The sequence below is a fragment of the Cynocephalus volans genome, chromosome 10 (assembly GCF_027409185.1).
Source record: "Cynocephalus volans isolate mCynVol1 chromosome 10, mCynVol1.pri, whole genome shotgun sequence".
Taxonomy (NCBI): Eukaryota; Metazoa; Chordata; class Mammalia; order Dermoptera; family Cynocephalidae; genus Cynocephalus; species Cynocephalus volans.
Genome location: NC_084469.1, coordinates 131950130 through 131978126, shown reverse-complemented (window position 1 = coordinate 131978126; position 27997 = coordinate 131950130). Strand labels below are relative to the sequence as shown.

The 27997-nt window shown below is 50.4% G+C and overlaps 1 protein-coding gene across 1 annotated transcript; it reads left to right on the top strand.

Moving 5' to 3' along the window:
- The first annotated feature begins 19 nt into the window (after positions 1–19).
- On the top strand, positions 20–27915 carry PSKH1 (protein serine kinase H1). Its single transcript, XM_063110730.1, has 3 exons — positions 20–147; positions 10204–11230; positions 25484–27915. Exons 2-3 carry the CDS (start codon positions 10274–10276, stop codon positions 25799–25801), a joined length of 1275 nt encoding a protein of 424 aa, XP_062966800.1. The 5' UTR covers positions 20–147; positions 10204–10273; the 3' UTR covers positions 25802–27915.
- The last annotated feature ends 82 nt before the right edge of the window (positions 27916–27997 follow it).

Below are 27997 nucleotides of genomic sequence, written 5' to 3'. Positions count from 1 at the left end.
CGCTGACGGCCGAGGATGGCGGTGGCGGTGGCGGTGGCTGCGGCGGCGGCGGCGGCGGCGGCGGCGGCTGGGACGGCCGTGGTGACCGCGGCCCGGAGACGGTCGGCAGAGCCGCCGAGACGCCAAAGAGCCCGCCGCCTGCGCGAGGTGAGGCGGCCCGGCCAAGGGCGACGGCCCAGTGGGCGGGAGGGGCTGACAAGCTGCGGCCATGGTCGCTTCCTGGCGCACCTGGGCCTGCCCCTGCTCAGCCCGGAGCCCTCAGTCGGTGCTCCCGGGCCTACGGGGCCGGAGAGCAGGCGGGGCGATGGCTGCTCTGGGTCCCCAGTGTTCGAGACTGGACTGGCCTCTAAATATGTTGCCGTGCTGGGTAACCCGTTTCTGGTCCCGCGTGGGGCCGGTGGACGTGGTCAGGTGCCCTGCCTGCTGTTCAGCGACGTCCTGCGTCCAGCGCGAGTCAGGTTGATCTAACCCGGTTGTCCTCACTGCTTTCTCGCACCTGGCTCATACTTCAAACCCCTCCTTTGCCACTGAACGCCGGGGGCCGGCGGGTCAGCTCTGGTCGCTTCCTTGTATAGGCTGGAAAAAAGCAGGCCTGAGTCCAGCTGGGTCTCCTGCTCGGCAAGCCTGTCATCCCTGTGTCTGCAAGTGGAAGCCTAGCCCCCACGCTCAGTTCCTCTCTTTGAAGCTCCTGAGTGATCATTCCCACCTGAAAATCTGAATAAGCCCTTCACTGCCTAACACTGGCTCCTTAGTGCCTATAGGATAAAAATCAAGCTTCTTAGCAAAGCATTGCGGCTCATTATAAATCTGGTATAGGCCTAACCTTGCAGTCAACACCTGGGCACTTCTGCGCTCCTTTTACATAGTTATTGTGGAGGCCTGCAAGCCTCCTGTTAGCTCTGTGGTTTCACACTGTCGTGCTTTAGATGTGCAGTTTTCTTGGTTTGTAATACTCTTCCTTTCACCCCATCCCCACCCAACATTATGGGAAATTTATATCTGTCCTTTTTTTTTTTTTAAAGATGACCTGTAAGGGGATCTTAACTCTTGACTTGGTGTTGTCAGCACCACGCTCTCCCAAGTGAGCTAACCGGCCATCCCTGTATAGGATCCGAACCCGTGGCCTTGGTGTTATCAGCACCACACTCTCCCGAGTGAGCCACGGGCCGGCCCCCTATATCTGTCCTTTAAATTCCACCTAAGATGTCATTTTCTTAGAAGAACCTCCCTGCTTCACATGTAACCATTGACTCCTGTACCTTTGGCCATGCTGCTACTGTTGAGCATATCATGTTGTGTCACATGATGGTCTTACTTCTGTCTGCATCTGTCTGGCTCTGTGCCTAGAATAAAGTAGGGGCTCCACTAGCAAGTTTTGCCAAATCAATTGGGATAGGTTGCCAATTTATGAATGGATATAGATTCAGTTGTATTATTGAATACCTATCAGGGCCTGGATCTGCGATGAGCACAGCAAATACATGTGTGAATGGTAGGTGGTGCAGCCCCTTCAACCTTGATTGCATATCAAGATTGAAGATTGTCAGGGCCGGCCTGTGTCTCACTTGGGAGAGTGTGATGCTGATAACACGAAGGCCATGGGTTCCGATCCCTATTTAGGGATGGTCAGTTAGCTCACTTGGGAGAGTGTGGTGCTGACAACACCAAGTCAAGGGTTAAGATCCCCTTACTGGTCATCTTTAAAAAAAAAAAAAAAAAAGTTTGAAGATTGTCTAAAATCTCTTGGGGTAGTTTTTCTAGGTACAAGTTCAGGATTGTTACTCTTTTGAGGTTTTTTTTTTTTTGTCGGCTGGCTGGTATGGGGATCTGAACCCTTGGCCTTGGTGTTAGAAGGCTATGCTCTAACCAACTGAGCTAACCATCTAGCTCTCTTGAGATTTTGATTCAGAAGGTCTGGGGTAGGAATCCGTACTTTGAAAAGAACCCAAGGGACTTTATTGTGCTTCCTGGTTGAAGATCTGTCATTACCTCAGGAAACTTGTCACCTCTTTTATGCAGTGGAAAGGGCAAACTATGTCATGTGGACTCCTGTTTTGGCCTTATTGCCCATAAACTTGGAGAGGCAGTACAGTTTGGTGCTTGGAAGCATGGGCTTTGGAGTCAGAAAGGCCTGGATTCAGTTTCTGGCATTTATGATTTTTTTATTTTTTATTTTTTTTGGCAGCTGGCCAGTATGGGGATCCAAACTCCTGACTTTGGTGTGGTAAGGCTGCCACTCCAACCAATTGAGCTAACTAGCCAGCACTTATGAAATCTTGAAGCTCATTGAGTCCTAGTTTCCTCATTCCAGAATAGGAATAGTCACACCTACTATATGTGGTTGCAGAGAGGGATGAGATAGTGCATATAAGATACTTAGTGCAGTTGGAACTCAGTAAATGGAAGCCACTATTATTACTAAAGGCTGTTCTTTCCAATGTCCCTTGTCAAGAAAATGTCTCATCTTATTAGCCTGTTGCTCTTCAGACTAAGTGGCATGTAAGAAGCTGCCTTGTGTTGTGTGATTCCTTCAAGGTCATTTCTGGTTATCAGGGAAAGCTCCGACAACACTGTGCTTCTCATCAGGGTAGATGTGGTTAGCCATTCCACTAGAAGAGATTTGGAATGCTGACTCACTAGAGGGCCGGTTTGCTGAATAAGCACATTGTCTAGGTCTAATTGCAGTTCTGTGTTTGTTAAGTTGTATAAATGAGCTAGAGAAAGTGCAGCCTTCACGTGTTTACTTCTGACACTGAGGTACAGTTGCACCTCACCTTGCTTGGCACCTGGGACAGAATGCCCCTGCAGATCATAGTGTCCGTGGAATCTGAAATAGGTGCTGGGGTTCTCTGTCAATCACTAGTTCATAGTTAAATGAGTGAGACTTTACTTTGGCCTTCTGTTTTACTTTATAAGTGTGAGCATGTTATATGGGCAACTTTGATCCTTTTCAGGGCTTCCCAATTGTATGATGTGAATGGGCTATAGGTGTGCCAAAGTGCCATCCCTTAAACTTTGGAATAGTTGACAACGGTTGTCTCCATTGACTCCAGGGTGTTATCAATAGTACCATTCTCTGTATGAATCTTGGTGCAGGGAGAAAAATTTGAGAAGTAACAGCCCTGGAAGAAGGGAAGCAGTTCTGTTTGTTGAGAGCTGGAAAGAGACATATTTATTTGAACTCCCTTTCCTTCCAGGAATCTTACTCAGTGAGTATTAAGCTGGTTTGTGTTGGCTAGGTCATCACTGAGCTAATTCTTGGTACAGCCCTCTGTTGCCATGGTGTCTGATGTGATGCTAAGATAGAAAAATGTGTTTTCATTTGCTGGGAGAAAATTATCTTAGAGGGACCCCATCCAGGCTGCCAGCCTTGAAGTAGCCTTTCAGGGCATCTCAAGAGTAATGGATCAAGGGACTCTTGGTGTGGAACCATCTGGGCTGTAAGTTCCTTGAGAGCAGAGACTATGGCTGCCTTCTTTTTGTTTGTCTCAGCCCCTGGCAAAGATCCTGGCCCACAGCAGGAGCTCAGTAAATATTTGTGAGTTGAATGTTGGGAGTTTGGAAGGAGAACTCCAGGTACACTGCCAGGGTCTGTATTTCTTTCTTTCTTTGAGTGCACCGGCCATTCCTATATAGGATCCGAACCCGTGGCGGGAGTGTTGCCGCGCTCCCAGCGCCGCACTCTCCCGAGTGTGCCACGGGCTCGGCCCTTTCTTTCTTTTTTTTTAAATTAAGATTACCAGTAAGGGGATCTTAACCCTTGGCTGGGTGTTGTCAGCACCACGCTTTCCCAAGTGAGCTAACCGGCCATCCCTATATAGGGATCCGAACCTGTGGCCTTGGTGTTATCAGCACCACACTCGCAAGTGAGCCACGGGCTGGCCCTTCTTTCACCTTTTTAATACATATATTAGTATATACATTTCTACAGTACATATTTTTATCAAAATAGCTTTTAAAATGTAATATGTGGAAGGGCCGGCCTGTGGCTCACTCAGGAGAGTGTGGTGCTGATAACACCAAGGCCACGGGTACAGATCCTATATAGGGATGGCCGGTTCGCTCACTGGGTGAGCGTGGTGTTGATAACACCAAGCCAAGGGTTGAGATCCCCTTACCGGTCATCTTTAAAAAAAAAAAAAAAAAAGTAATATGTGGAGGGTTTTTTTTGTTTGGGATTCGAACCCTTGAACTTGGTGTTATAACACCATGTTCTAACCAACTGAGCTAACTGACCAGCTGGCAGGAGATGGTTTTAAAATATAGCAACAGCACAGAAGTATGTAAAATGAGAGGTAAAAATCCCCTTCCTTCCTTCTACCTGTCCCTCACACATTTCCACATCCCAGAGGATATTTTTTCCATATATAAGTCTATAACTTTTTTTTATCACTCATTGGATATATGCTTTACATACTCTTTTTTTTTTTTTTTTTTGGCAGCTGGTGGTTCAGCTTTACATACACACAGCCTGGCACACAGCCACTTAATAAAATTGTTCATTCACTGGTATCTTCCTTTCCTTGCCAGTATATGTGGATTTACCTCATTCTTTTCAATAGCTACAGAGCATTCATTATGTGACTATATCTTTATTTATTTAATTATTTTCTTATTGGTGGATATTTGGGTTTCCAATTTTTCATTATTATAAAGAATGCATCCATGAACTTTCTTGTACAAATTTATCTTCGTACACTTATGGAAGTGGTTTTGTAGTATTTTTTCTGAAAATGGAATTTCTGGGTCAGTTTCCCTGTTTCAGAAAACAGAATCATATAGTTCCCCTTAAGGCTGCTGATGTCCTTGTTCCAAGGTTTTTGTCTAAAGTGACAGATATCTCTGCTTGCCTCATGATGTCTAGAAGTGCTGTTTAACAGTTACTTATTTCTGGGATTACTGAAAGATTACTATCTACAATTGACCCTTGAATAATACAGGTTTGAACTGTGTGGGTCCACTTATATGTGGATTTTTAAAATAAATATATTGGAAAATTTTTTTGAGATGTCTTTTCTCTAGCTTTTCTTTTTTTTTCTTTCTAGCTTACTTTATGGTAAGAATACAGTACATAATACATATAACATACTGAATATGTGTTAATCAACTGTTTATGTTATTGATAAGGCTTCCTGTCAACAGTAGGCTATTAGTAATTAAATTTTGGGAGAGTCAAAAGTTATATGTGAATTTCCGACTATGTGGGGAAACAGTGCCCCTAACCCCTGTATCGTTCGAGGGTCAACTATACTTCATTTTGGAAGAAATCCTTTCAAAACACAGTAGCAGAATATAGAGATCTTTGTGAAGCTTTGCTGTGGGGAAAAATCTTGCGGGCTGCTATTGCAAAGGGCCAGGTACCCATGGGCCCCTGTGTGGGAAACATTAACAAACTTAGCCTCTGTGGTCAGGAAATTATTTCAATATCCATCCTTTCCCCCTGCTCTTGGGTCCCCAGCTTTCCTCATAAATGGTGGCAGCTTGTGGACAAACTTGCCTTGAGTTTGGATAACAATATGTGAAATTCAGAGGCTGGCCAGTTGGCTCAGTTGGTTAGAGCACAGCCTTGTAACGCCAAGGTCAAGAGTTTGGATCCCTGTACTGACCAGCTGCCAAAAAAAAGAATAAATAAATAAATGTTTGTACCAGCCAGCCAAAAGAAAACTGAGACTGAGTACTGAGTGTGATTTAGAAAAACAAAATAAAACAAAAAATCTGTAAAACCCAAACAGGCTTCCCTCATTGTTGAGGACATTTACACCAGTGCTCAGAGTATGGCTCTGGTTTAACAACTGATCTGGCCTCTTCCTGCCCCTTGAAAATTTTTGAGGTTCTAGAATTCTTACCTTGCAGCAAGTAGAAATCCAAGAGCCAAACCAGTTTCATTCATCGTGAATGGCTCTTCTGAGCGCAGCACTTAGCTAGGTACCAAGGGAGTTCTGGAAACCTGGGAAATGGCCACTTCCCTCAAGGAGCTGACAACTGAGGTGATCAAAGGAAATCTAGAGTAGAGCAGTTAGCAGCATGACCCAAATTGTATTTAGAATGGAGGTTTCTGAAGCCAGGCCATTCAGAAAAGGTCCTCAGTAAAGGAGTGATGATTCACCAGATCAGTAGTATGGGGAGGGATTGAAGCCTTGACCTGCTGAGGCCGAGCTCTGTTGGACCCCAGGTACTTCTGGAGTCTTTCCTGTGTGGTGGAAGGAACCCTGGATGGGAAGCCAGAAGATTTGGATTCATGCTCAGCCACCACTATCTTAGTGGCTTTGGATAAATCTCTTTATCTCTCTTGGTGTGTCATTTCTGTAGTGACACTAACTGAAAGGACACTAGGGCTGAATGCTCACACCCACTGCCACACTCTGTCTGGTGTGCTTGCTTTCCTTGAGGAGTGCTTTGGATCAGGCTAGGAGTTGAAGGTGTGGAAGCAGACTCTACAGAGTTGGGTACTTTCTGCAAGATTTGTTAGGGTTAGTGACTTGTTACAACTATTGTAGTGTGACCCTCCTGGGAGGTCTCTTCCTCAGACTTCCTCACTCATCCTCACCCATCACTACACTCACCCTGGTGACTTCTGGGGGCATACACAAGAGAGCTGGGAGCAGGAAAAGGTCTGTCCTCCTTCCCTGGAGATTTACCAGCCCCTTCCTTGTCCTTATGTCTGCATTTTCACCTAACCAACGTGGAAAGAGAATTTAACAGATGTGATGGGAGTGTGGAGCAGCTGTGATCACCTGGTGGCTATTGCCCATGTCCCCTGCCCCCTGCTCCGAGCTAGCACTCTTTCTTCTCCACTTTCAGTCTGTGGTTGGGGATGGTGGAGTATCAGCATCAGACTATCTTTGAAGAGCTTCTTTTTGGGGGGGCAGCTGGCTGGTACTAGGATTTGAACCCGTGACCTTGGTGTTATAAGGCTGCACTCCAACCAACTAAGCGGCCAGCCCTAAAGAGTTTCTAATTGGAATGAATGGGAGAGAAACTGTGTCCCAGGAAGATAGGAGGCAGGTCAGAGAAGGAAAAACTTTGGTTCTCTTACTGCTGACTTTAGAATCCTGTGCAGGCTTTGTTTATTTAAAGTGAAAAGTCAGGTCTTTTCTTCTGTAAACCTTAATTTTTCTCATCAGGACCAGTCTTAGTATACTCTTTTAAACAAAAAGAGCCAGTGCACACGCTTCGAGACAGCTATTTGTTTTGTGAATCTAGAGTCTGCCTCTTCACCAGGAAGAAGTGACATCTGAGTGGCTGTGCTGGATCACCCATGCAGTTGTCTTCCCTGTGAATGGTAGTAGATGTTGTTACTGAATAGACTTGGGGATCAGGAGTCAGGGGCCTGTGTTCTGCCTCAGAAATACTAGCCTCAGAGTTTCCCGTTCCTGAGCTTCAATCCTTTACTGCATTGAGGTCTTGTATTTTCCCTGAAGGAAGAGATGAGTCTGCAAAATTCCAAAGTCCGTAGTTCTAATCTTTGACCTCTGTAAAAAGGAACCTCATTTCTAAATGCGTTTGTTTAAACATTATTTCCTAAGTTGCCTGTGGAGACATGTGGGACCTCCTGGGCATTTGGGTGAGAACTGCAGCAAATCCGAAAGAGTCTTTTGTTGGTGGAGGAATTTTTTCCCTCTCATGTGAGGAAAGATCATTCTGCTTAGAATCATAACCTGAACCTTAATCTGTGGTCTATAAACTCCTCCTTTTTATCTGATGTATTTGTCTTGGGTATGTTTCAGTGATGAGCTTGTTCCTTGAAAGTGTTGGCCATATTGGTCAGTATTGGTCACATCATCCTGAATACAGGCCCTTGACTCACTGTAATCTGAGGGCCTCTGAGGGTTCTCTATGATCCCAAAGGTGCTACAATAAAACCTGCCTGGGTCTCGTCTGCTGCCTTTGATTGGATTGGTTGCTGGCTTCACAAGGGGGTGAGGAGGTGTAACTGTTGCCCATTGGCACCAACTACTATCCTTGGGCAGCCATGGAGTCCCTGTCCAGCTCTTTTAAGACATCAGATTGTATATCCAGCGACCCACGGTAAATGTCACACGGACATCCCACATGCACTACAACACATCCAGAACTGAACTCTTCCTACTACTTCTCAAATCTGTCCCTCTTGTTGCACTGTTGACCCTTTGCCCAGGAGCTGAGTGAGGGACTGGATTGCTGCCCGCATTCCTCCCTTCCACCCCTCATGTGCAGCCTCCACTCCCTGTCAGATCTGTTGCCAACATCTCTCGATTCCACCCCACTATCTGGGCACCACACTCTCACTGGTCCTTTTTTTTTTTTTTTTTCCCTGACCCGTAAGGGGATCGCAACCCTTGGCTCAGTGTGGTCTGCACCACACTCAGCCAGTGAATGCACTGGCCATCCCTGCATAGGATCTGAACCTGCGGCCTCGGTGCTACCAGCGCCACACTCTCCTGAGTGAGCCACGGGGCCGGCCCTCTCACTGGTCCTTTTATTCCACTTTGCCCCTCTTCTAGTTCAACCTCACCCTTCTTTCTAAACAGATCTGATCACCTTTCTTTCCTCATAAACCCTTTGGAAGCTCTCTGTCACCTTCCAAGAAGGTCCTGGTCCTCACCATGACAAGTGCTGCTCTCCATAACCTGGCTCCTGCTGACCTTCCAAAACTTCAGCTCTCCATCCCTGGCTTTGCACCACCAAACTGCCCACTCCCAGGTGCAGGGTGTTACTCTGGGCTTCTGGGCCTTGGAGTGTGTTATTCTCTCAGCCTGAAAGACCATTCCCATCTTTCTTCACCTGACTCATTCTTGCTTCAGGATTCAGCATGGGGTCACCTCCTTCAGGAAGCTTTCCCTAACCCCTGAGTCACTCTACATGTATCTACTGTTGTTTCTCAAGCTTAACACTTACCATGCAGTATTGAAATGATCTGGGGTTTTTTTTTTGTTCTGTTTTCGTTTTTTGCTTTTCTCTTTCATTTAGACTGTGAGTTTATTGGCCATGTTTTACTTTTGTTGTGTGTTAAAATATAACCTACATTGGACAGTGTCTTATTCATTCTTGTATCCCTAGCACCTAGTAGATGTTCAATAAATGTTTGATCTGAATTGATCATTTCACTCCTTATTCTGTATCTCATAATTAATACGAACTTCTCAGCTCTCTTCTTCAACCCATGGGGACCTCAGGTAGACTTAGAGAAGGGCAATCTAGGTAGAAAGGTGGTAAGCTCTGGAAAGCAGTAACTTCAACACCTCACCTTGTCCAGGCCCCACCAGCCCCAGTGTATTAATGGTCCAAACATCCCTGTCTGGGTAGCAAATGGTGAGGGCTTCTGGATCCTCATCCCAAGGAAGCTGATCTACATTCTGGGTCACATCTGGGTGGAACTGCCAGTGTCCTCTCTGAGTCCAAGGCCCCCTCTGCCTCTTGAACGAAGTCCAGGCTGGTTTTGCAGCTACCTGGTGGCATTGTGCTGAGGCTTGTGGTCCTAAGCTCACTGGGACTGATTCCAGCCAGCTCAGGGCCTTGTTTGGGATTTCAGCCATCCATCTGGTGAACTGGGGAAGTGAGAGGCTGGAGCAGGGTGTTAAATTACCAGGGTGAAGATGGTACATAAGCAAAGTAGTGGAAGCCATCCAGGAAAGAGTGAGGTTAGGGCAGAGACCTGGAGTAGTGGTTTGTTGTTTGTTGCAGGAGTGACCAACCCCTGCAGGAGGCCTAGAAGGCTGGGAGATATCTCCATGAAGGAGACCTTGGAGAAGCAGCTTTTTGAGCTCTGGTGGGTGATGGTTTGGAGAGCAGGCCTCCAACACTCCACACCCCCATTTCAGAAAAGATGAGTCAGAGTAATAAGAGGAATGATTTTAACATTTAAGAAACATGAGATTTCAACTAGGATAAGGGAACCAGGTACACTAGAGAGGGGGGTGGGGGCTATGACAGCTGACCTGGTACATGTTCCTGCCCTCTCTGAGGGTTGAAGCATGAGACTGAGACCCAGGGAGATGTAAGTCAAGGCCATGGAGCTTGGACCCAGTCTTTCAACAAGACTGTCCACTGAGCCTGGGCTCCGAGCACTCAGGGGCCAAAGCTGCCCTCCCTTCCAGGGAGCTAGGTCTTCAGTCTTGGACTACGTTTATTGAGGCGTAAGGGGGTAGGGCTGAGGAGAATGGCTGGTTTCCCTTCAGAGGTCTCACTGACTATGCTGTCTTGCCATCTCTTCTGTCTACGTAGGTGTAGACGGGACGCTGCCTGCAGAGCAGGTCCTGCCAACCTCTCTGGAGAGGATGCCCCCTTGTCCGTGATGGGCTGTGGGACAAGCAAGGTCCTTCCTGAGCCGCCCAAGGATGTCCAGCTGGATCTGGTCAAGAAGGTGGAGCCCTTCAGTGGCACTAAGAGTGATGTATACAAGCACTTCATCACGGCGGTGGACAATGTTGGCCCTCTCAAAGCTGGCTTCCCAGCAGCTGGTCAGTATGCACACCCCTGCCCCGGTGCCCCCACCACTGGCCACACAGAGCCTCCCTCAGAGCCACCGCGCAGGGCCAGGGTGGCTAAGTACAGGGCCAAGTTCGACCCACGTGTGACAGCTAAGTACGACATCAAGGCCCTCATTGGTCGAGGCAGCTTCAGCCGAGTGGTACGTGTGGAACACCGGGCAACCCGGCAGCCGTATGCCATCAAGATGATTGAGACCAAGTACCGGGAGGGGCGGGAAGTATGTGAGTCTGAACTGCGTGTGCTGCGCCGGGTGCGTCATGCCAACATCATCCAGCTGGTGGAGGTGTTTGAGACACAGGAGCGTGTGTACATGGTGATGGAGCTGGCTACTGGTGGAGAGCTTTTCGACCGTATCATTGCCAAGGGTTCCTTCACTGAGCGTGATGCCACTAGGGTGCTGCAGATGGTGCTGGATGGTGTCCGGTATCTGCATGCACTGGGCATCACACACCGAGACCTCAAGCCTGAGAATCTGCTCTACTACCACCCAGGTACTGACTCCAAGATCATCATCACCGACTTTGGCCTGGCCAGTGCCCGCAAGAAGGGCGATGACTGCCTGATGAAGACCACCTGCGGCACACCTGAGTACATTGCACCCGAGGTCCTGGTCCGCAAACCCTACACCAACTCAGTGGACATGTGGGCGCTGGGCGTCATCGCCTACATCTTGCTCAGTGGCACCATGCCCTTTGAGGACGACAACCGCACCCGGCTGTACCGACAGATCCTCAGGGGCAAATACAGTTACTCGGGGGAGGTGAGTCCCGCCCCTGTCCCATGGGTGATGGGGAGACTTTTGGGTGTTGGGGGGTATATACTGCAGCTGTCAGTGAGAGGCAAGTGCTGAGGGCCATGCTCATGAGGGCCTGGCAGGTAATGTAAAAATGAAGAAGTGAGACTAGCAGAGTGTCTTAGTTTGGGTTCCCCCAAAAGTGAGCCCTGAGACAAGGACTTGGGAGCAGATAGTTTATTTGGGATGTGATTCCAGTAATCACAAGTGAAGGAATGGGGAAAGTGAAGCAGGAAAGGGAGAAAGCCAGTTAAGGAGTGAACCATCACTGTGGGCCACTAGAACTCAGTTCCACTGGGGACCTTGTGCATAATCATGTGAAACATGCCTCAGAATTATACCACTGAAGAGCAGGGAAGTGGTTTTTTAAAAAATTCACCAACTGCTGTACCTCATGGGTTGAGAATTTCTGTGGGGGCATTAAATCCCTGGCGCTTCCAAGCTGTCCCAAATACCAGCTAGTGCTGGAGAAAGTCCTCAGGTAGAGAAACAGAGGTATGCAGGCACTGGCAGTGGGAAGCTGTCACCAGGCACAGGAGTGGTGCACCGAAGCTGCAGGTGAGCTCAGAGATGGGCTGAGTGGATGTGGGGCAGGGCCTCCCCAGCTTCTGCTCCACAGGGCCCTGAGCAAGCTGGAGTGAACATGCCCTGTCTCAAGGAGCAGCTGCTTCTTATCTCTGTTTAGTTTTATCGTGCAACAGTGAGAATCCCATATATCCAGGTCTTCCAATTTTTGAAAGAGAAGCCAGAAAATCTGAACTTAAAATGTTGGAATCTAATTTACATATTTAAACAACACCTTGTGTGGCCACAAACCCTAACCTGAGGGCCAGATTCAACCAGTAGGTCACAGTTTGTATCTTTGGATCCATTGATAGTCCTGATAACCTGCAAAAATCTGTTAAGTTTCAGCACTGCTGGGAGCTGAAGAAAGGTGCAGGAAAAGACCCTTAGGAAGGCTGCTGACTGGGTAGGAGACAAGGCTGACTGCAGGAAACAGCAAGTGCTGAAAGCTGGAGCACAGTGGTGCGCTGGGGAGGCTGTGAAGAAGAGCATGGATGATGGCTTTATATGGGAGGTGAGGTGAGCTTTGCAGGATGCTAGGGTTCTGCCAGGGCAGTAAGGTTCCTCTCTCCCAGAGTGCTTCCTACAGAGTGCTCCCCTCAGGCCTGGGCCTGCTGAAGCACTGTCCATGCCTTTACATGGAGGGGAAGGAGCTATGGCAGCAGCTCCTTTCTGCAGCCCAGTTTTTCTCCCAGGGCTTTGGGCCAGGCCCTCTCTGGCCCTAGCTGGCAGACCCAGAGCAGTGTTTCCTGCAGGAGTTACCCAATAGCCTCATGCCACTTTGCCTTCAGTGCTTGAGGTCCTGTGCTGCATCACCCTTCCTGTCAGCTTCCAGGTGTGGATATGGGGTTAGTCAAGGACTTCCCTCCCGTGGGGGTGAGGGCTGGCATTTCCTAGGGTGATCCCCAGGTCATGTGTCTCAAAGGTCATTTGAGGAAGGGAGGGAAGCCTTTCTCTTCAGGCCAGCTCTGTCACAGGCACAGGGGAGGGCATCTTTTGCCCTACTCTTAGGTGAGGCACGGGTGGAAGTGAGACAGGTGGTGAATGTTTACACCAACAACTGGGGCCTGTGGGCCTGGAGGTAAAGGGGTCACTGTGGACCATCTGGTGCTTACCTCAGAGTTGTCAGCCTCATGGAAAGCTCAGTCCTGGCCTGTTGTCACTCCCAGATTTTAAGTGGATGGGTGGAGATCTGCAGGAGATTTCCTGCAAAAATCTGACTCTCTCATACCCACTGTGCTGGGCAGTAAATGGGACCATGCTGGTGCTGAACAAGAGCTTAGAAAGCCAGAGTGTAGTCCCCTGATACTCCGTGAAAAATCTACTTTGGGACCCATTCTAGTGCAATTGGATTTGCTTCAAGTCTCAATTAAAACATTGGATTTGTTTCCCACAATCCTCAGGGCAAGTGTGAGCTTTTGATGTTTTTAAGAGGGGCCTGGGAGGAGTGAGAGGAGCAGGCATAGGTGGTGGCAGAGAAACAACTTGGGGATGAGACTCTTGATGCTGACCATGGTCCTCCCTCAGTAATGCTGAGCTAATGCCCTGACGTTTACTTCTTTCTCAGCTATGGATTGGCTACCGGGTTGGCATGATTCTATAAGTATAAACTGATGTTAAGAAAACTGCTCCCAGTGTCCTGGGATAAAGCTGTAAAAGCATGCCAGGGTCCTGGCAGGGACTTGAAGAAGGTGCTGCCTCTGCTTCCACAGGGGCCACCTGGTTGTGGAGGGAGTGGTTGGAAGAAGTGATTTTCTGGGTCCCTATTCTAGTCATGTCTGCCCTCACTTCCCTGAAGAAAAGTAAAGAGAAAGCAAGGCCCTGCCAGGGAGTGGTAGAGGCCAGTGCTTCTCAGACTTTCATGTTAATACAAATCCCCTGGTATCCTGTTAAAATATGAATTCTTTTTTTTTTTTTTTTTTTTAAGATGACCAGTAAAGGGATCTTAACCCTTGACTTGGTGTTGTCAGCACCATGCTCTTCCAAGTGAGCCAACCGGCCATCCCTATATAGGGATCCGAACCCGTGGCCTGGGTGTTATCAGCACCATAAAATATAGATTCTGATTCAATAGGTCTAGGTAGGACCTGAGAATTTGCATTTCTAACAAACACACAGGAGGTGTTGATGCTACTGGTCTGCAGACCATGTTTTGAGGAATGAATTTTTAAGTAGGTGCCAAAATAATGGGCTGGGGTGGTCAGGGAGAAGGTGGGACTTGGTCCTGGAGTTTGGAGGATGGCCAGATGAGTCAAACTGTGAAAACAAATGGCATCTACAAAAGTACAGGAGGGAGAAGGCAGGAGGCAGGCTTGGGGTCAGTAGCCTGAAGGACAGGTTCATATTTGAGTATAACTGAGTTCAGACAGAGGGTTCGGTAGGGGCACTTGGGAAGGTCGATTGTCCTGATAGGAGGCTCTGGAGAAACATTTGAGGTTGTAGCTGCAACTGAAATTTTAAAATAGATCTGTGAGTGTCTGAAAGTTGAGAGGTTGGTTGTGTTCTGCGAGCTCTGGCCCCTGGAGTTCTGGGTGGTGCCAGGCTGCTGAGGGTCCAGCTGGCAGAGGGGGTATTGAGCTTAGCTAGGGGAGGGAGGGAGGGAGGTTTCCCAGGATATGCTGACAGAGGAAAGACTCTTTCTAAAAGTCTGTAGGTTTGCGCAAGAGTTCCTGACTGGCATTTATTGATCAGGTAATTCATCTAATTGGAGCTTGCACAGTCTTGCTAACTGGCTATTGATTATCTGAGAGTGGGAGAATGACAAATGAATGGGATGAGGAATGGACTCAGGCTTCCTGCTCCTATTGTAACCAAAAGCCTGGGTCCTGAGATTCTGCTTCCTGCTCTGCTGGAATCACGGGGCGTGAATCCAGGTGTGTGGGGGGTGGGTGTGGCAGGGGTGGGGGAGTGTACTGCCCTTTGCTTGGAACTGAAAGCATCAGTTTCCAGTTCCAGAGTCATATCCTTGGCAGGCCCTGGAGATACTTAGACTGTTACCAGGACCCCAAGAACAGATTTCACTACCCTCTGTGGACAGCTCTGGGTTGGGAGAGATTTGTCCAGGGGGTTCCCGGAGGAGGGAACTTCATCATTAGATCAGGCTCTTTGAGCTAGAGACCAGTCTGTCTTTGTTCTGCTGGTCACCGCCTACCCACATGTGCATCTGGGGAAAATGCAAGAGACTTGAAGTGCTATTCCCATCCTCATGGAGCTTGAGATTCCCTGGGGAGAGAAAACTAAGATAGGAAATAGCCACAGGACAAACACTCATTGGCAGGCACATTGCAGCATAGGCCTTGGCATAGAGCCACTGGGTCTGGGCAGTCTGCAACATGGGCTCTGGGGCTTGGGTCAGGCGGCTGGGCCCTGTCCCCCTCTCTCCAGCCATCTGTCTTATGTTGTGTGATGGGCATTTGCCCTTATGAAAGCTATCTAAGTGAGCAAGCCTGTGCCGGAAAAGCCTGTCTGAGAGCATGTGTATTGAGGTGGGTGTTGCTGTGCAAATGAAGGACCTCCCACTCTCAACTCAGCAAGGTTTGGAGGTATGCATTTTCTCACCAGAGAATAAGTCCCATGGTGCTTGGTGCCTTTCTAGGACCACTCTTCCTTTCCCCTGCCCCATTATAGTGGTGTCTCTTGTATACCAGGCTCTATCTGGTGTGCTTGTTCACTGAGGGTGCTGTCCTTGCAGCCCCCTATCGGGTTCAGTGGTTTCCTTAGACCTGACTAGAAAGCTTCCTGCAGGTGGCGGGTTTTGAGAAGGAGGAGGCTCAGAGAAGGGGCCATTGTTGACTGTGCTCCGGAATAAACAGGAGATTGTTTGGGAGTAATGGAGCTGAGATTGAAGAAGCTGGGGCAGGCCTGCTGTTTGTTGCTGGGATCGTTGTGGTGCTGGGATTACTCTATGCAGGGAGGGGGAGCCCTCTGGGTTCTTGACGATGAAGGAGGAATGTGGCAGAAAGTGTTGTGGGAGACTAGCAGGAGGAGGACTAACTGGAGGCTGTTGGAGTAATCCCAGCCTGGCCTGGTGGGGATGATTGGGGCAGACCAGGGATTCCAGGGCTCCATATATGTGGTACGTGTGAGCCACAATTTAGCAAGAGAGAGTATGGGGCAAAACCTCAGCTCTGCAAGAGGGACATCATCTTGTGAGGGCAGATTTGGAGAGAATTCTGGGTTTCCCTCTCTAGTATGTAGGGTTCTGCTTTGACATCTGTGGTGGGGCCCAATGGTGGAGGTGCCCCAGGATCTGGACACTCCAGATTCTCTAGCCCAAAGCCCAGTCCCTGCCCTACTCCCACACACCACAGATCTGAGACATTTACTCCATGCACTCCCCACACTAAACTTTTTCTCAGAGTTTTCCCTCTGTTCCCAATGTTGGCTTTAGAAATTTGATCAGTTGTAAAAGGTCCTATTCAAATATTGCTTCCTTTCGGAATAATGCTGACCGTTACCATTGTATAGTGCCTACTGAGTGCCAGGCATAGGGCTGGGTGTTCTATACCCGACATCTCTAATCTCCATATCAATCCTGCCAAATGGGTATAATCCCCCCATTTGAGGAATAATCCCCCCAGCTGAGGAAACTGAGGCTAGTGAGGTTAAGTAACTTGCCTATGGTCTCACAGCTAGAGGGTGGCAGGCCTGAGATTTGAATCCAGGCCATCTTGGTTCTTGGCTTTTCCATCACTGCAGGCTGCTTTTCCTAACACGTGTGCCTCAGCATGTTGCTGGAGTCTTTGCTTCAGTGCTTTCTCTGGCTGTGGTCTGTGGACACATCTTTCCTCCTTGGTCTATGAGGTCCTTGAGAACAGCATGTATATCAGTATGTATATTCTCTTCTGTCATGTCCACGCTTAGTGCACAGTGGGTACCTGTTTCAATGTTTGCTGGGTTGAACTGGGGCATTTATAAGTGATAACTGGGGGGAACTTTGTCCTGGCTTCTCCTGAGCAAAGCACCAGTGATTATTGGTGATACCCTGGGAAGGGTCCCAAATGTGACTGTTGGCAGGCAAATGGGGCTGCCTGACTGGCTGGGAATGCTCTCTTCTCAGGGCTGGACTTCAAGATGAAGCAGAGAACTTACCGACAGTGTGCTTAAGAGGCTGTGGGCTAGAGCTGCATGGGGGCGTAGGAAGGGAAAGGATTTGAAGGCCCCAGGGCTGAGTGTGCTTTTCACTTTTTAGGGCAAATACAGGACTCTCAGAGGAGGGAATGCTGGAAAGGAGATGACTTTGAGAGGAGAAATTTGAATTTTTTACCCAGTGCCCAGAGGTGCTGGAATAGAGAGGGCACATTGAAAGTGGCGGGGAGACACATGTTAGCCAGATGTGAGGAAGGCCTATGTGAGTGTGAGAGCAGTTTGAAGACACAGAGCCACCTTGAGAGGTGAGCTTGCCGTTGCACGAGGCCCCAGGAGGGCTCAAGGAGCTATTTCTAAAGGAGTGACAGAGAAGGTGAGTCATCACCTGTAGACTCATACTAGAGGGCTGTTAGGATCCTCTAACACAGAGATTCTGATTTGCTTGACATGAAATGCGACGTCCTTAGCCTGATGTCATTGCTTTTGTCAAGAGTTCTATTCCTAGAGGGAAGACGGATGAAGAGGCTCTTGGAGGATTGAGGGCAGAGTGATGCCATCAGCTGCTTTGCTGCCTGAATTGTCATCCCCCTCTGCTTGGGCAGTCTCTGAGCTGTGGGCAAGCTTGGGTGACTATACCAGGTACAGGTGGGCTTGGGCAGAGGCGCTCACCAGAGCCTTGCTTAGGAGAGTGAGTGCTGCTGGGAGAGCAACCCACCTGCAGGGCCACTCTGTCACTGTTCAAGGGATAAGGGCTAGGGGAAGATGGCTTCCCAGGGGTGGGTCTCTGGGCTGCAGGCTGACCATCTATTGACTTGGGGCTTAGGGGTACTTGAGGGGCAGTGAGTTGGGCCACCTTGTACTTCTGATAGCCCTGTAGTGGGATGAGTGCCCAGAGCCAGAGTTGACATGTACATTGCCATCACAGTTCATCCCCTGGTCCTCTCTTTGCCTCACTTTCCCCCATTTATTTATTTATTTGTTTTGGTGACTGGCTGGTACACGGATTTGAACCCTTGACCTTGGTGTTATCAGCACCACGCTCTAACTGGGTGAGCTATTCCCCACTTCTTAAAATGCCTCTACCATATGCCCTAGGATGTTGAAGATAAAATGAGGTGCAAAGGATGTGCATGTCTTGGTCTTCTCTAAGTGATGGGGTCAGTGCCTATGGGACTTGATCACGCTGCCTGGTTCATGTACTCTGACTCTTCTGTCTCCTTCCCTGCTCTTCATCTGCCCCTGTATGTCACAGGGAGCAGCCAGGCGATCGGGGATAGGACCTTACCCCAGAGCCACAGGGAGGACACATCTGTCTCGATAACTGACAGCACAAGAAAACACAGATTGGTTTAGAATTCTTTGCTGTGAGGCATCCCTAAGCTTTTCTTCCTTGCCTGCCTGCTGGTGGCTGCTGGATGTCAAGTGCTAGAAGACACTGTCTGTATGCAAGGTTCCCCTGAGGATGAGCAGATGTCCCCATATCTGTCCAGGAAGGATCCTTCGAGACAGGCTATCCCCACCTCACCAAGCTCCAGGTGTTCGACAGATTAAATCTCCTTCCTTCACTGCAGGAGCTGATACCCTCAGGCCAGATCCCTGAATGGTCAGTGGGAGGTGGCATGGTGTGGGCCACTGGGTGTGGGCAGTAGGCCCCTAATTGGTCACTGTGGTTGAACACCTGCCCTTGGAGACCTCTTGCAGGAAGGCAGGGGTGGTCTCTTGGAGGAGGAGGGGAGCGCAGGAGGTAGGCTCTGAGTAGGGAGGAGCAGCAGCCCCTCATAGGCCACCACTGGGCTCCCTAGACCCTGTCCTCTAGGCATTCCTCTGTCACTGCTGCCCTGGTTACACACTCCCCAGAGAGCAGTGCCCGCAGCCCTTGAGGCTCTCCAGCAAGAGGGGTGGATCATAGCTTGTGCTCAGAGCCATAAGTGGCGCGCCAGCTGTCCCCATCCTCCTGCTCTTTTCATTGTTTGTCCCTACCTGAATAACACTGCGTTGTCACAGGCTCTGTCACTTCTGGGCCCTCGAGTTCCTCTGGGAGCCACCAGGCTATCGTCTCTCCTACATTCTGACCTCTTTAGATCCATTCATGGCTTCCCACGCTCATCCCACTCTTGCCCCCCTTAGATGGAAGCCGACTCTCAGTGGATGGGACAGTTAGTGATGGCCTGGTCCAACCTTCCCCTCTGGCCATGCCTCTCCAGGCTCGCCTTCCCCGGTCAGTCCTCCCATCTCACAAGGTCACGCTTCTCCTTCATGTCTGACGTGCCTCGGTTTGTCTGTCTCCCAATGCACGTGCACATGTAGTGCCCAGAATTGAGCTCTGCTCCAGTGTGGCCCAGCCGTTTTGGAGCAGAGGCTAAGTCACCTTCATCTCTTCACTCATCCTGCCATCCCATGTTGACCAAGTGTCGACCCTGAGGTGAGCCTTGTGTAGCCAGCATTCCAAGGACACAGATGTCTGGGGACAAAGGCCAGAGTGTGGATGAGATGCTAACAGCCAGTGGGGCTCCAAACTGCATCAGAAATTAGAATGAGGGCCGGCCCGTGGCTCACTTGGGCGAGTGTGGTGCTGATAACATCAAGGCCGTGGGTTCGGATCTCATATAGGGATAGCCGGTTAGCTCACTTGGGAGAGCGTGGTGCTGACAACACCAAGTCAAGGGTTAAGATCCCCTTACTGGTCATCTTTTTTTTTTAAAAAAAAAAGAAATTAGAATGAGAGGAAGTTTAAAAAAAAAAAAAAAAAAAGAGCCAGATTGGGCCCTTAAGAAACCACTTGGCCTCAGCAGAACCCTTGAATGGAGATAAAAGTGATCTCTCTGCAGCAGGATTCTAAATCCAGAACCTTTCAGGGCTGCTCCAGGACATTTGTTAAAAGTAGACATTACTAGGCTGCTGGCACAGGCTGTTGATATGTTCCTGATTCCAAAATGAGCAAACAGCATCCTTCTTGACTCTTGAGTTGTAGCCTCTCTCTCCTGTCCCTCTGCTTCACTCTGTGGGCTCTGTGCAGGGACAAGTGGGGGCAGAAGATTTCATTTTGTTATTCATTTCAAGCTTCAGAATGCAGCTTTACTCACCTTTAAGTTTTCACGCCTTTTCTTATTTTATTTTTATCTTTATTCTCTGCCTCCTTTTAAAACTCCATTCTCTTCCTTCTTTTTCCCCCCTCAGGCTCTCTCCCCCCACATCCTTCTCTTTTCTGCTGCTCGTCCCTCACCTACCCCCTGCTGGGTACCAGGGTGGTGGATTCTGTCTGGTCCAAAAGCCCAGGCACCAGGATGATGGGTGTCTTGACCAGAGGAGGGGTGCAGGCTCCACTGCCACATAACGTCTGATTCTGCTGAATTTTTCAAAATGCTTATCCTCGTTGGCAGCATCAGAGTGTGCTGTTCCTGTTGTCATACTGATAGTTCTGCTCTCTTGAATAAGCCCAAAGCACCATTTCCCAGAAATTCCTCTGTGCCCTTTTCTGTGCTTTTGTTCAGGCCCACGTAAGTACAGAAAGGAGGCCTTTGAGGGTGGTAATACTGGGTCTGAAAATACATCTCGAGGCAAAGCTGAAGGAAGAACTGAGTCATGGTTGCAAAGCCATGACAAAGGCTTCTCTCTTGCCTTTCTTCCCCCAGCAGCTCTGTGGTGGTGCTCCCTTCTCTGCCAGAGAACCTTTCCCAGAGTAGTGATGGGCTGAATGAAGAACCCATAGGGCTCAAGAGGCTAGCTTCGATGTTAGATGCTATGCTGCGTGCCTTACACACAGCCAAGTCCGGAGAGAAGATGGGGAGCTGTGCTCTTAGAATCCAGGACTTTAGAACTGGAAGGGACTTGGAATTCATTGCATTCACCCTTTCATGTTACAAACAAGGAGGCTGTGTCTTCTCTAAGGTCACATAGAGGAGGTGAAGCTAGAATGCAGGTCACTAGGCTTGCAGTCTAGCATTCTTAACCTATCACCCAGATGCCATCCAGAAGAGACCCTGGGCCTTTCTGTCCCAGCCTCACTTGAGAGTGGTCAGACCTGCCTGCCAAAAGAAGTCTAGGGCAACCCTGTGAGCTGGGTTTGTTGCCAAAAAGAAGCAGCTTCCTCCTCTCTCTGCAGCCTGGGCCAGAGAGTTGGCTCCATCCTTTGTTCCCTTAGCTCTTGGGCAAAGTGAGATCACTGGTAGTGGCTTGGTTAATGTTCTTGCCAGGCCCTGGAGAGGTGAGTCTTCTGAGCTGGACTGGAAAGCCTTTTCTGTTTTGGGGCCTCTCCCTCTGAAGAGAGAGTTGGACTCCATTGCTGAGGAGTGGCTTTGGCCCAGCAGAAACGGGGGGTGAGGAGGGCAAAGTTGGTAAGTAAGTGCTCATGGAATAGGTCTCTCCCCTCTCCTCCTCTTAGCTTCCTTGCTGTTACCACATCAGGAGTTGGTACCCTATATGCAAGGGGACAAGGATTCTTTGGGGGCTATGGACTCAGGAGAAAGGCAGACAACTTGATGGTCAGAGTCAGAGTGGAGGTGGTGCCCTTCCTCCCATGCCTCTTCTTGTCCTCCTCTCAGGGCAGGGCCCAGCCCCTCACCCACACAGCTCCAGAAATTTGTGGAAAGGAAAGTGTTGCTGTCAGCCTGGGTACCAATTGAAGCTGTCCTCTGATCCAGAGCAGGGGGAGACCTGAGCGTCTGGAGACAAAGCCAACTGACATCTGAACATTTCTTTCCATGCCCCATGCTCTGTGTCAGCCCAGAAACAGGTGGAAGTCTCTGGTTTACTGACCAGGTGATACTTGGGGCCTGTCCCATATGTCAGCCACCTGACATCTGAGTGTGTCTCCTGGTCCAGCCTCAGGTATACTGAGGCAAGAGTTCTGTCCTTCACCCAGAACAAAAAGTTAGAACTGTGGAAACTGAAGGGCATGACTGTTCATCATTTTTCTCTTTCTTGTGCCCAGAATTCTTCCCAACCAGTCAGTCATAGGCTAACAGACATACTTACATGTCTCCACGGGTCGGAGCATGTTGGGGAAGCAGCTGGGTTGGGCTGTGAGTGTTGAATGCTTTCTTGGGAGGTGTTGAATTGGACTTGGGGTCAGAAGCATGGCTGTGGGTGAGGGTAGGAAACCTTACTTTTCTGAGGCCTGTTGGAGACCTCCATAGGGCTGCCAGGGGCTGCTGTCCTGGAGGTCAGCCTAAGCTTGCCTTCCTGTCAGTGGGCTAGATGAGGACCACCTCCCTGTGTTTGGCCTGCCTGACTATCCCCTGCAAATTCATTAGTGCACGAGGGTCAGACTGGGTGCCATTGGCATAGCCTGGTTCTCAGGTCAGGAGACTTGAGTCACAGCTTGGGGGACCCTCCTGGTCCAGCTGCTCACAGCTCTTCAAAGATGGGGAGAGCTGGGGCCTGCCAGAAAGGGCTGGGCTGGCCCTCAGACAAATGAGTCCATTGGCATTCTTCTCACAGCCGCATGTCCACGGTAATTGGAGAGGCGAGAGTCTAGGTGAGCAGGAGGGGCGGATCGATCTTGCTCACTTTGGCACTAACAGGCTGGCCGCTCTGTGAGCAGCAGGGGTTGATGCTTGGTGTGAGCCTGTGCCACTCCGGAGATGGAGATGCTTAAGCCCATGGGGCGGTCTGGTGGGAAACCCCCCCCTCCAAGACTGCATTGGACTGGTTTGGAGCAGCAGGGGGCCATGGTCTGGCTGGGTGTGGATGTGAAGTGGGGAAGCCTTCCATCCCTCCATGTTCATGTTCCTGCCTGTGCATCCAGCTTTACCACTCTGTCCTCTGCAGAGGAGCTGCCCCTCTTCTGTCTTGGCTGGACCAAGTGGCACGGGCAGGATTGTTGTCCCAGTCTGTTTGGGCTAGCCCAAGCTGCAAGCCCTGTCTTGGGGCTGTCCCACCAGTAGGCCAGGCTGAACTGCAGTGTGTTCCCAGTGAGTTTTCCTTTTTTTGGAGACTGTAGAAAGTTGGAGGGCAGCACAGATGTTCCCCTGACGTAGTCTGTTCAGCTCTAGGTTTGCCATGTCCATCAGGGGCCCTGTTAGGCTTGCTTCTTTCCACCGCTCAAGTGAGTGACAGGGCTGCAATGAGTGTCCGTGGACTGGAGTAGCTGGCCCCTAACAGTGGCTCCTTGTGGGAAAATAGCCTAAATGATTCATTTTCAAGAATCACTTAACAAGGGTTGCTTGACTAACTTGTGGTGTGATAACCCCTGCAAGTACACTTTCCCGAGGGCGACTTCTCAAGATGGGGGCTGGTACCTTGTTCTTTTTACTTCCTAGTTCTTCTTCCTCCTCAGGACTTCTGGTGGGCCTTTTTTACGGGCTTGTCCTGAGTCCACCCCTTTCTTCCAGAGGGAAAGGGACAATAAATGCTTTATAAGGAAGTAATAAAACTTAGACAATGTTCGGGAAGATTGTGCACCCCATAGTACTCAGCCAATGAAGAGCTGTGGGAGGGACTTGTGCAGTAGGGAATAAATTGCTTGATGTAACTGTTTCAGGCGTGCCTGTCCCATTCACAGACACCCGGACCTTGCAAGGCCATTATTAAAATCTCACTTTGCTGTACCCTGTGTCTCTGTGTCCATCCTTTAGCATTGGACGGGTGAGGGCATTTCTCACACTCCTTGTGTTCAGATGGCTGCAGCAAGTTATGGGGCTTTCTTGAGCTGTGAGCCAAAGGCTATTGTGGCACATGTCTAGTGCAGTCACTCTGCATGTTGGCCTCCATACTGGAGTCCCGAGCCACTGAAGCCTGCAGGGAAACATGGACCCACCTGCCTATGTAGGAGGGCTGTTGCTTCCTGTACTCCCTCATTGCTCTGGACAGCAAGCTCTCTGTGGGCCTCCCTTGCCCACATGTTCCTGAGGCCCTGACTTTCCTCCTCCTGAAAGCCAGCATCTCCCTAGTAATCACTGGGAGCTAGTCCCCTGGTGAGGACAGCCCTGTTAGGTGGCTACTTGGAAATGTAATTTCCCTGTCACTTCCAGTTCAGCTCAGTAAAAGCTGAGATTTGCCTTCCAAAGGGCAGGTGAGGACAGCAACTGCAAGTAGCCCCAACCCTTCCTCAGACTCCAGATGAGTGTTCTCCCTGCCTCACCCCTGTGCAGCAGTGGGGAAGGGGCAGGGTAAGAGTTGAAGGTCAAGGGAGCCAGACGGGGGTAGCGATAGTTAGTGGGTACAGGTGTCTGCTAAATGGCCATGTAGCTACCCCAAATGTGGGGTCCCATAGATTTTCCTGAGCCCCATGGAGAGCATGTTCAGGGGTTCCCCAAGGTGAAGGGTACCATGGGGTAGAACAGGGAGACTTCACTCAGCAGAAAGGCAAGTGATCATGCCCCTGGCATCACAGCCAAGCCATCTGCAGCAGGCTCAAGGAAGGTCCTAACTGCCCACCCTTTGGGCAGCATCAAAGCTCATGCCAGAAATGCTCCCAGGAGATGCAGGGACTAAGAACCTGCTGCCCTCCAGCAAAGGGGCTCAAGGGTCCAGGGCTACCAGGCTCCACCTGGCTGAGTCCCACAGTTAAAAGCAGCTCCAGGAAAGGGCACCCATCAGGCATCATCTATGGGTTGTTTACTGAGATCGTACCTACTGAGCACCTCCTCTAAGTGCTGTGTCAGGCACTGGGGTTCATCCAGCTCAGCACAGTCTAATGGGAATAATGAACTTGAAGTCACAGTCTTAAAGCTACAGCAGGAATAATTGCTGTAAGCATGGGGGGTTAGAAGGAATCTGAGCAAATGTCTTTTACCCTGAGAACCTAAGAATTCAGCCAGGTGAAAATGGAGCCATGCAGGCTGAGGCTCTGAGAAGACAGCTGCTTGGTATGTGGCTGAGATGAGGTCACATCTTTGTGGAGTTCCTCCCTGGGAACAGAAAGTACTAAAATGAAGGTGGCATATAGCACTGCCTGGAGCCTTTCATGGCTTGGAGAAATCATGCAGACTGGAGAGTGCCCCTGAGAAGAGTCCTGTCCTGGTCCTTGCCTGGCCCTAGTAGCACCTGACCTCAGCAGACTGAGAAATCTAGTGGTCTTGAATTGTTTTCTTTTCTCCTTATGTCTGCAAGGCTGAGGGTGAGACTGAGGCAGGGAATGCAGTGGTCTCCCACCACAGCTTTGACAGAGGGAGATTGGACCCTCTCTTTAAGGACTAGGAACTTTCCCTCTTAGTGGCCCAGTCTGGGTACCCAGGGATTGGAGCTTAGGTCTGACTCAGGATGTGGTAGGAAAGTTTGAGACATTTTCTTTAAGTCTTCCTGAGTTATGGTGGTCCTGGGATAGGTTGGGGGAGTCTTGGCAGGGGTTACCTCCCTGAGCCAGGCTTTGGATGCAGGGTACCTTAGAAGTTTGTTCCCTGTAGGTTCTTTTGCTCCTTATTAGACTCCTCATCACCCAGAGAGCAGCTCCAGCTCTGCTTGGGTGGGTTGGGGAGACCCAGAATGCTCCATGGGAGGAGGGGGCACTGCCTTTCTTTAGGTGAAGTGCAGGGATGCTGGGCAGGTCCAAGTACTGTGATGATGGCATCATCCAGATGGAGGGCAGTGTTGAGTGCTGTTGATCTAATGCTTGTCCTTGGCCTCTAGCCCTGGCCCAGTGTGTCCAACCTGGCCAAGGACTTCATTGACCGCCTGCTGACAGTGGACCCTGGAGCCCGTATGACTGCACTGCAGGCCCTGAGGCACCCGTGGGTGGTGAGCATGGCAGCCTCTTCATCCATGAAGAACCTTCACCGCTCCATCTCCCAGAATCTCCTCAAACGCGCCTCCTCGCGCTGCCAGAGCACCAAATCTGCCCAGTCCACACGTTCCAGCCGCTCCACACGCTCCAACAAGTCGCGCCGTGTGCGGGAGCGCGAGCTGCGGGAGCTCAACCTGCGCTACCAGCAGCATTACAATGGCTGAGCCACTGGCTGTGGTACAGACATGGCATGGTCCCAGCCTGGCCACGCATTGCTATGCCATCTGGGCCCAGCACCTTCTTTGGAGATAGGCCAATACAGCTGGCGGTAGGTGGAGAATGTCTTGCCCCAGTCCCTTATCTGTGCCTTCAGCAGCCCCCATCCTCACCATGGGCCTGCACCTGGTGTGACAGAGTGGTGGCCATGCCTCCCCCCCCCACCGAACTGGGAGTCTCGCCTGGCACCGATATCCCTTTTGGTGGGCAACTGCTCTGATATGAGTTGGGGAAAGGGATAGGACCTGGCCTTCACTGTCTCCCTCACTCTTTGGCTCTTCTCCAGACCAAAGGGGCCTTTAGTGCTGGGTGGAGAGTGTCCTATGGCCCCAGGACCCTTTGGGACAATTACTCCTGGAATCCCCTTTCCTCCACAGAGCCTTCCTCCCGGGCTTCCACATTCTGTGGCATCCTAATCTTCAAGACTATGCTCCGGTGGGGTGCCCAGGTAGGCACAAAGCTTGTGCCTTGATGGAGCCTCAGCCCCTGGCTAGATCCAAACAGTCCCCTACCTCCCAACTAAGATCTGTTTTCCTTCATGGCACCCCAAGGGACCTCTCCTGGCCCCAGGACTTTCCAGGACCTCTGGTGGTAGGGCCATGGCATGGACCCTAGCCCTTCTGGACTCTGTGGTCATGCTGGTGGTAGGCTTGCCCCAGGCTCCCACCACACTCTATGAGGGGGTGCCTGCCCACCAGCCCACAACCCTCAGTGCCTTCTTTGCAGACCTCGCCATTACCTCCCTCGCCTCCTTGGATGCCCATTCCATTCCCCAGGTGCCTCCTTCCCAACTGTGGGGTGTTAAAGGGAGCCCCACTGCTGCTACCTGGGGGCTGGGGGTACCTGGGCCAAGGCAGAGGGCAGGGGGTTCCCCACCAGATTCCATTGTCAGCCCTGGTTGATACTTCAGTACTGCCCACTGCCCCTCCTCTTCAGGATCCACTGTTCTCTCCTCTGCAGCTGCATCAGGGCACCATCTGGTGTCTGGCACGGGTATAAGCAGCCTGGAGTGATCGCTGCACACCCATCCTGCACTCCCATAGTCCTCCAAGAGGTGGTGGGAAGGAAGGAGTTGCTGCGGGGCAGTGGGGGTGGTCCTGGGCTGCTCATCTCTCCCCATCTGCTGAGCTTCTGCGCACATCTCCCTGGAACTTTTTTTTTTTTTTTTTGCTGTCTGGCCGGTTGAGGGTCTGAACCCTTGACCTTGGTGTTATCAGCACCATGCTTTCTCCCTGGAACTTAGCCATACTGTGTGACCTTCCTCTGAACCTGGGTGCCTGGGACACTGGCCTTCTCACAGCTGGCCTTGCCCTGGCCACCCTGTGCCTGCTTCCTTTCACAGCATTAACCTTCCAGTCTGGGCCCCACTGAGTCAGGCTGGAGAGAGTCCCTGTGGGAGGTGGGTGGGGTTGGGTGGCTGCTTTTCCAGAGGTCTGAGCCAAAACTGTCCCCACATCTGTCCTTGTGTCTCCCCCCTACCACAAACCAGGCTGGAACCCAAGTCTCCTCCCTCCACAGCTGCTTTCAGTGGGTGGGAAGGGGCGAGGGGCCAGCTTTGGCCTTAGCTAGGCTGCAGGGCCTCTGCCAGCATGGAGGGTTTAGCCCCGACTCAGCTCCTCCCAGTGGGCAGTCTTGGGTCAGGCCCTCCTCTTTCTGCATGTGCCACCTCCAGTGGAAAACCAAACCAAAGAGACCACTCTGTGCCAAGTTGACTGTGCCTTAAACATACTTTCCTTCCGTCCCCACTACTCCCTGGGCAGGAGGCAGCGGAGAGCCTGAGTCTCATAGCCTCAGAATTTCTCCCTAATTCCCTAAGTGTGTCTGGGGCCTGAAGCCCTGACAATTTATTTCCTCTTTTGCCCAGGGCAGGCCTGATCCTGGGAGTAAGACAGAGGGTGTTTGGAGACTTGGGCCTTTGATAGGCCCACCTGGGCCTTCATGCTATGGACCCTGGATGGAAAATGTGCAGTTATTTATTTTGTGTACTCAGTTTGTAAATGTATCATCTGTATTCAATAAACAGGCTGCCCTCCCCAGGGAAGGTTGCCCATTCATTCTGACAGTCCTGGATTCTTGCTGTAAACCAAAGGGTTGCCTCAGAGGAGGAATGGTGGGGTGCCCTATCCTGGCCATGACTATTCTAG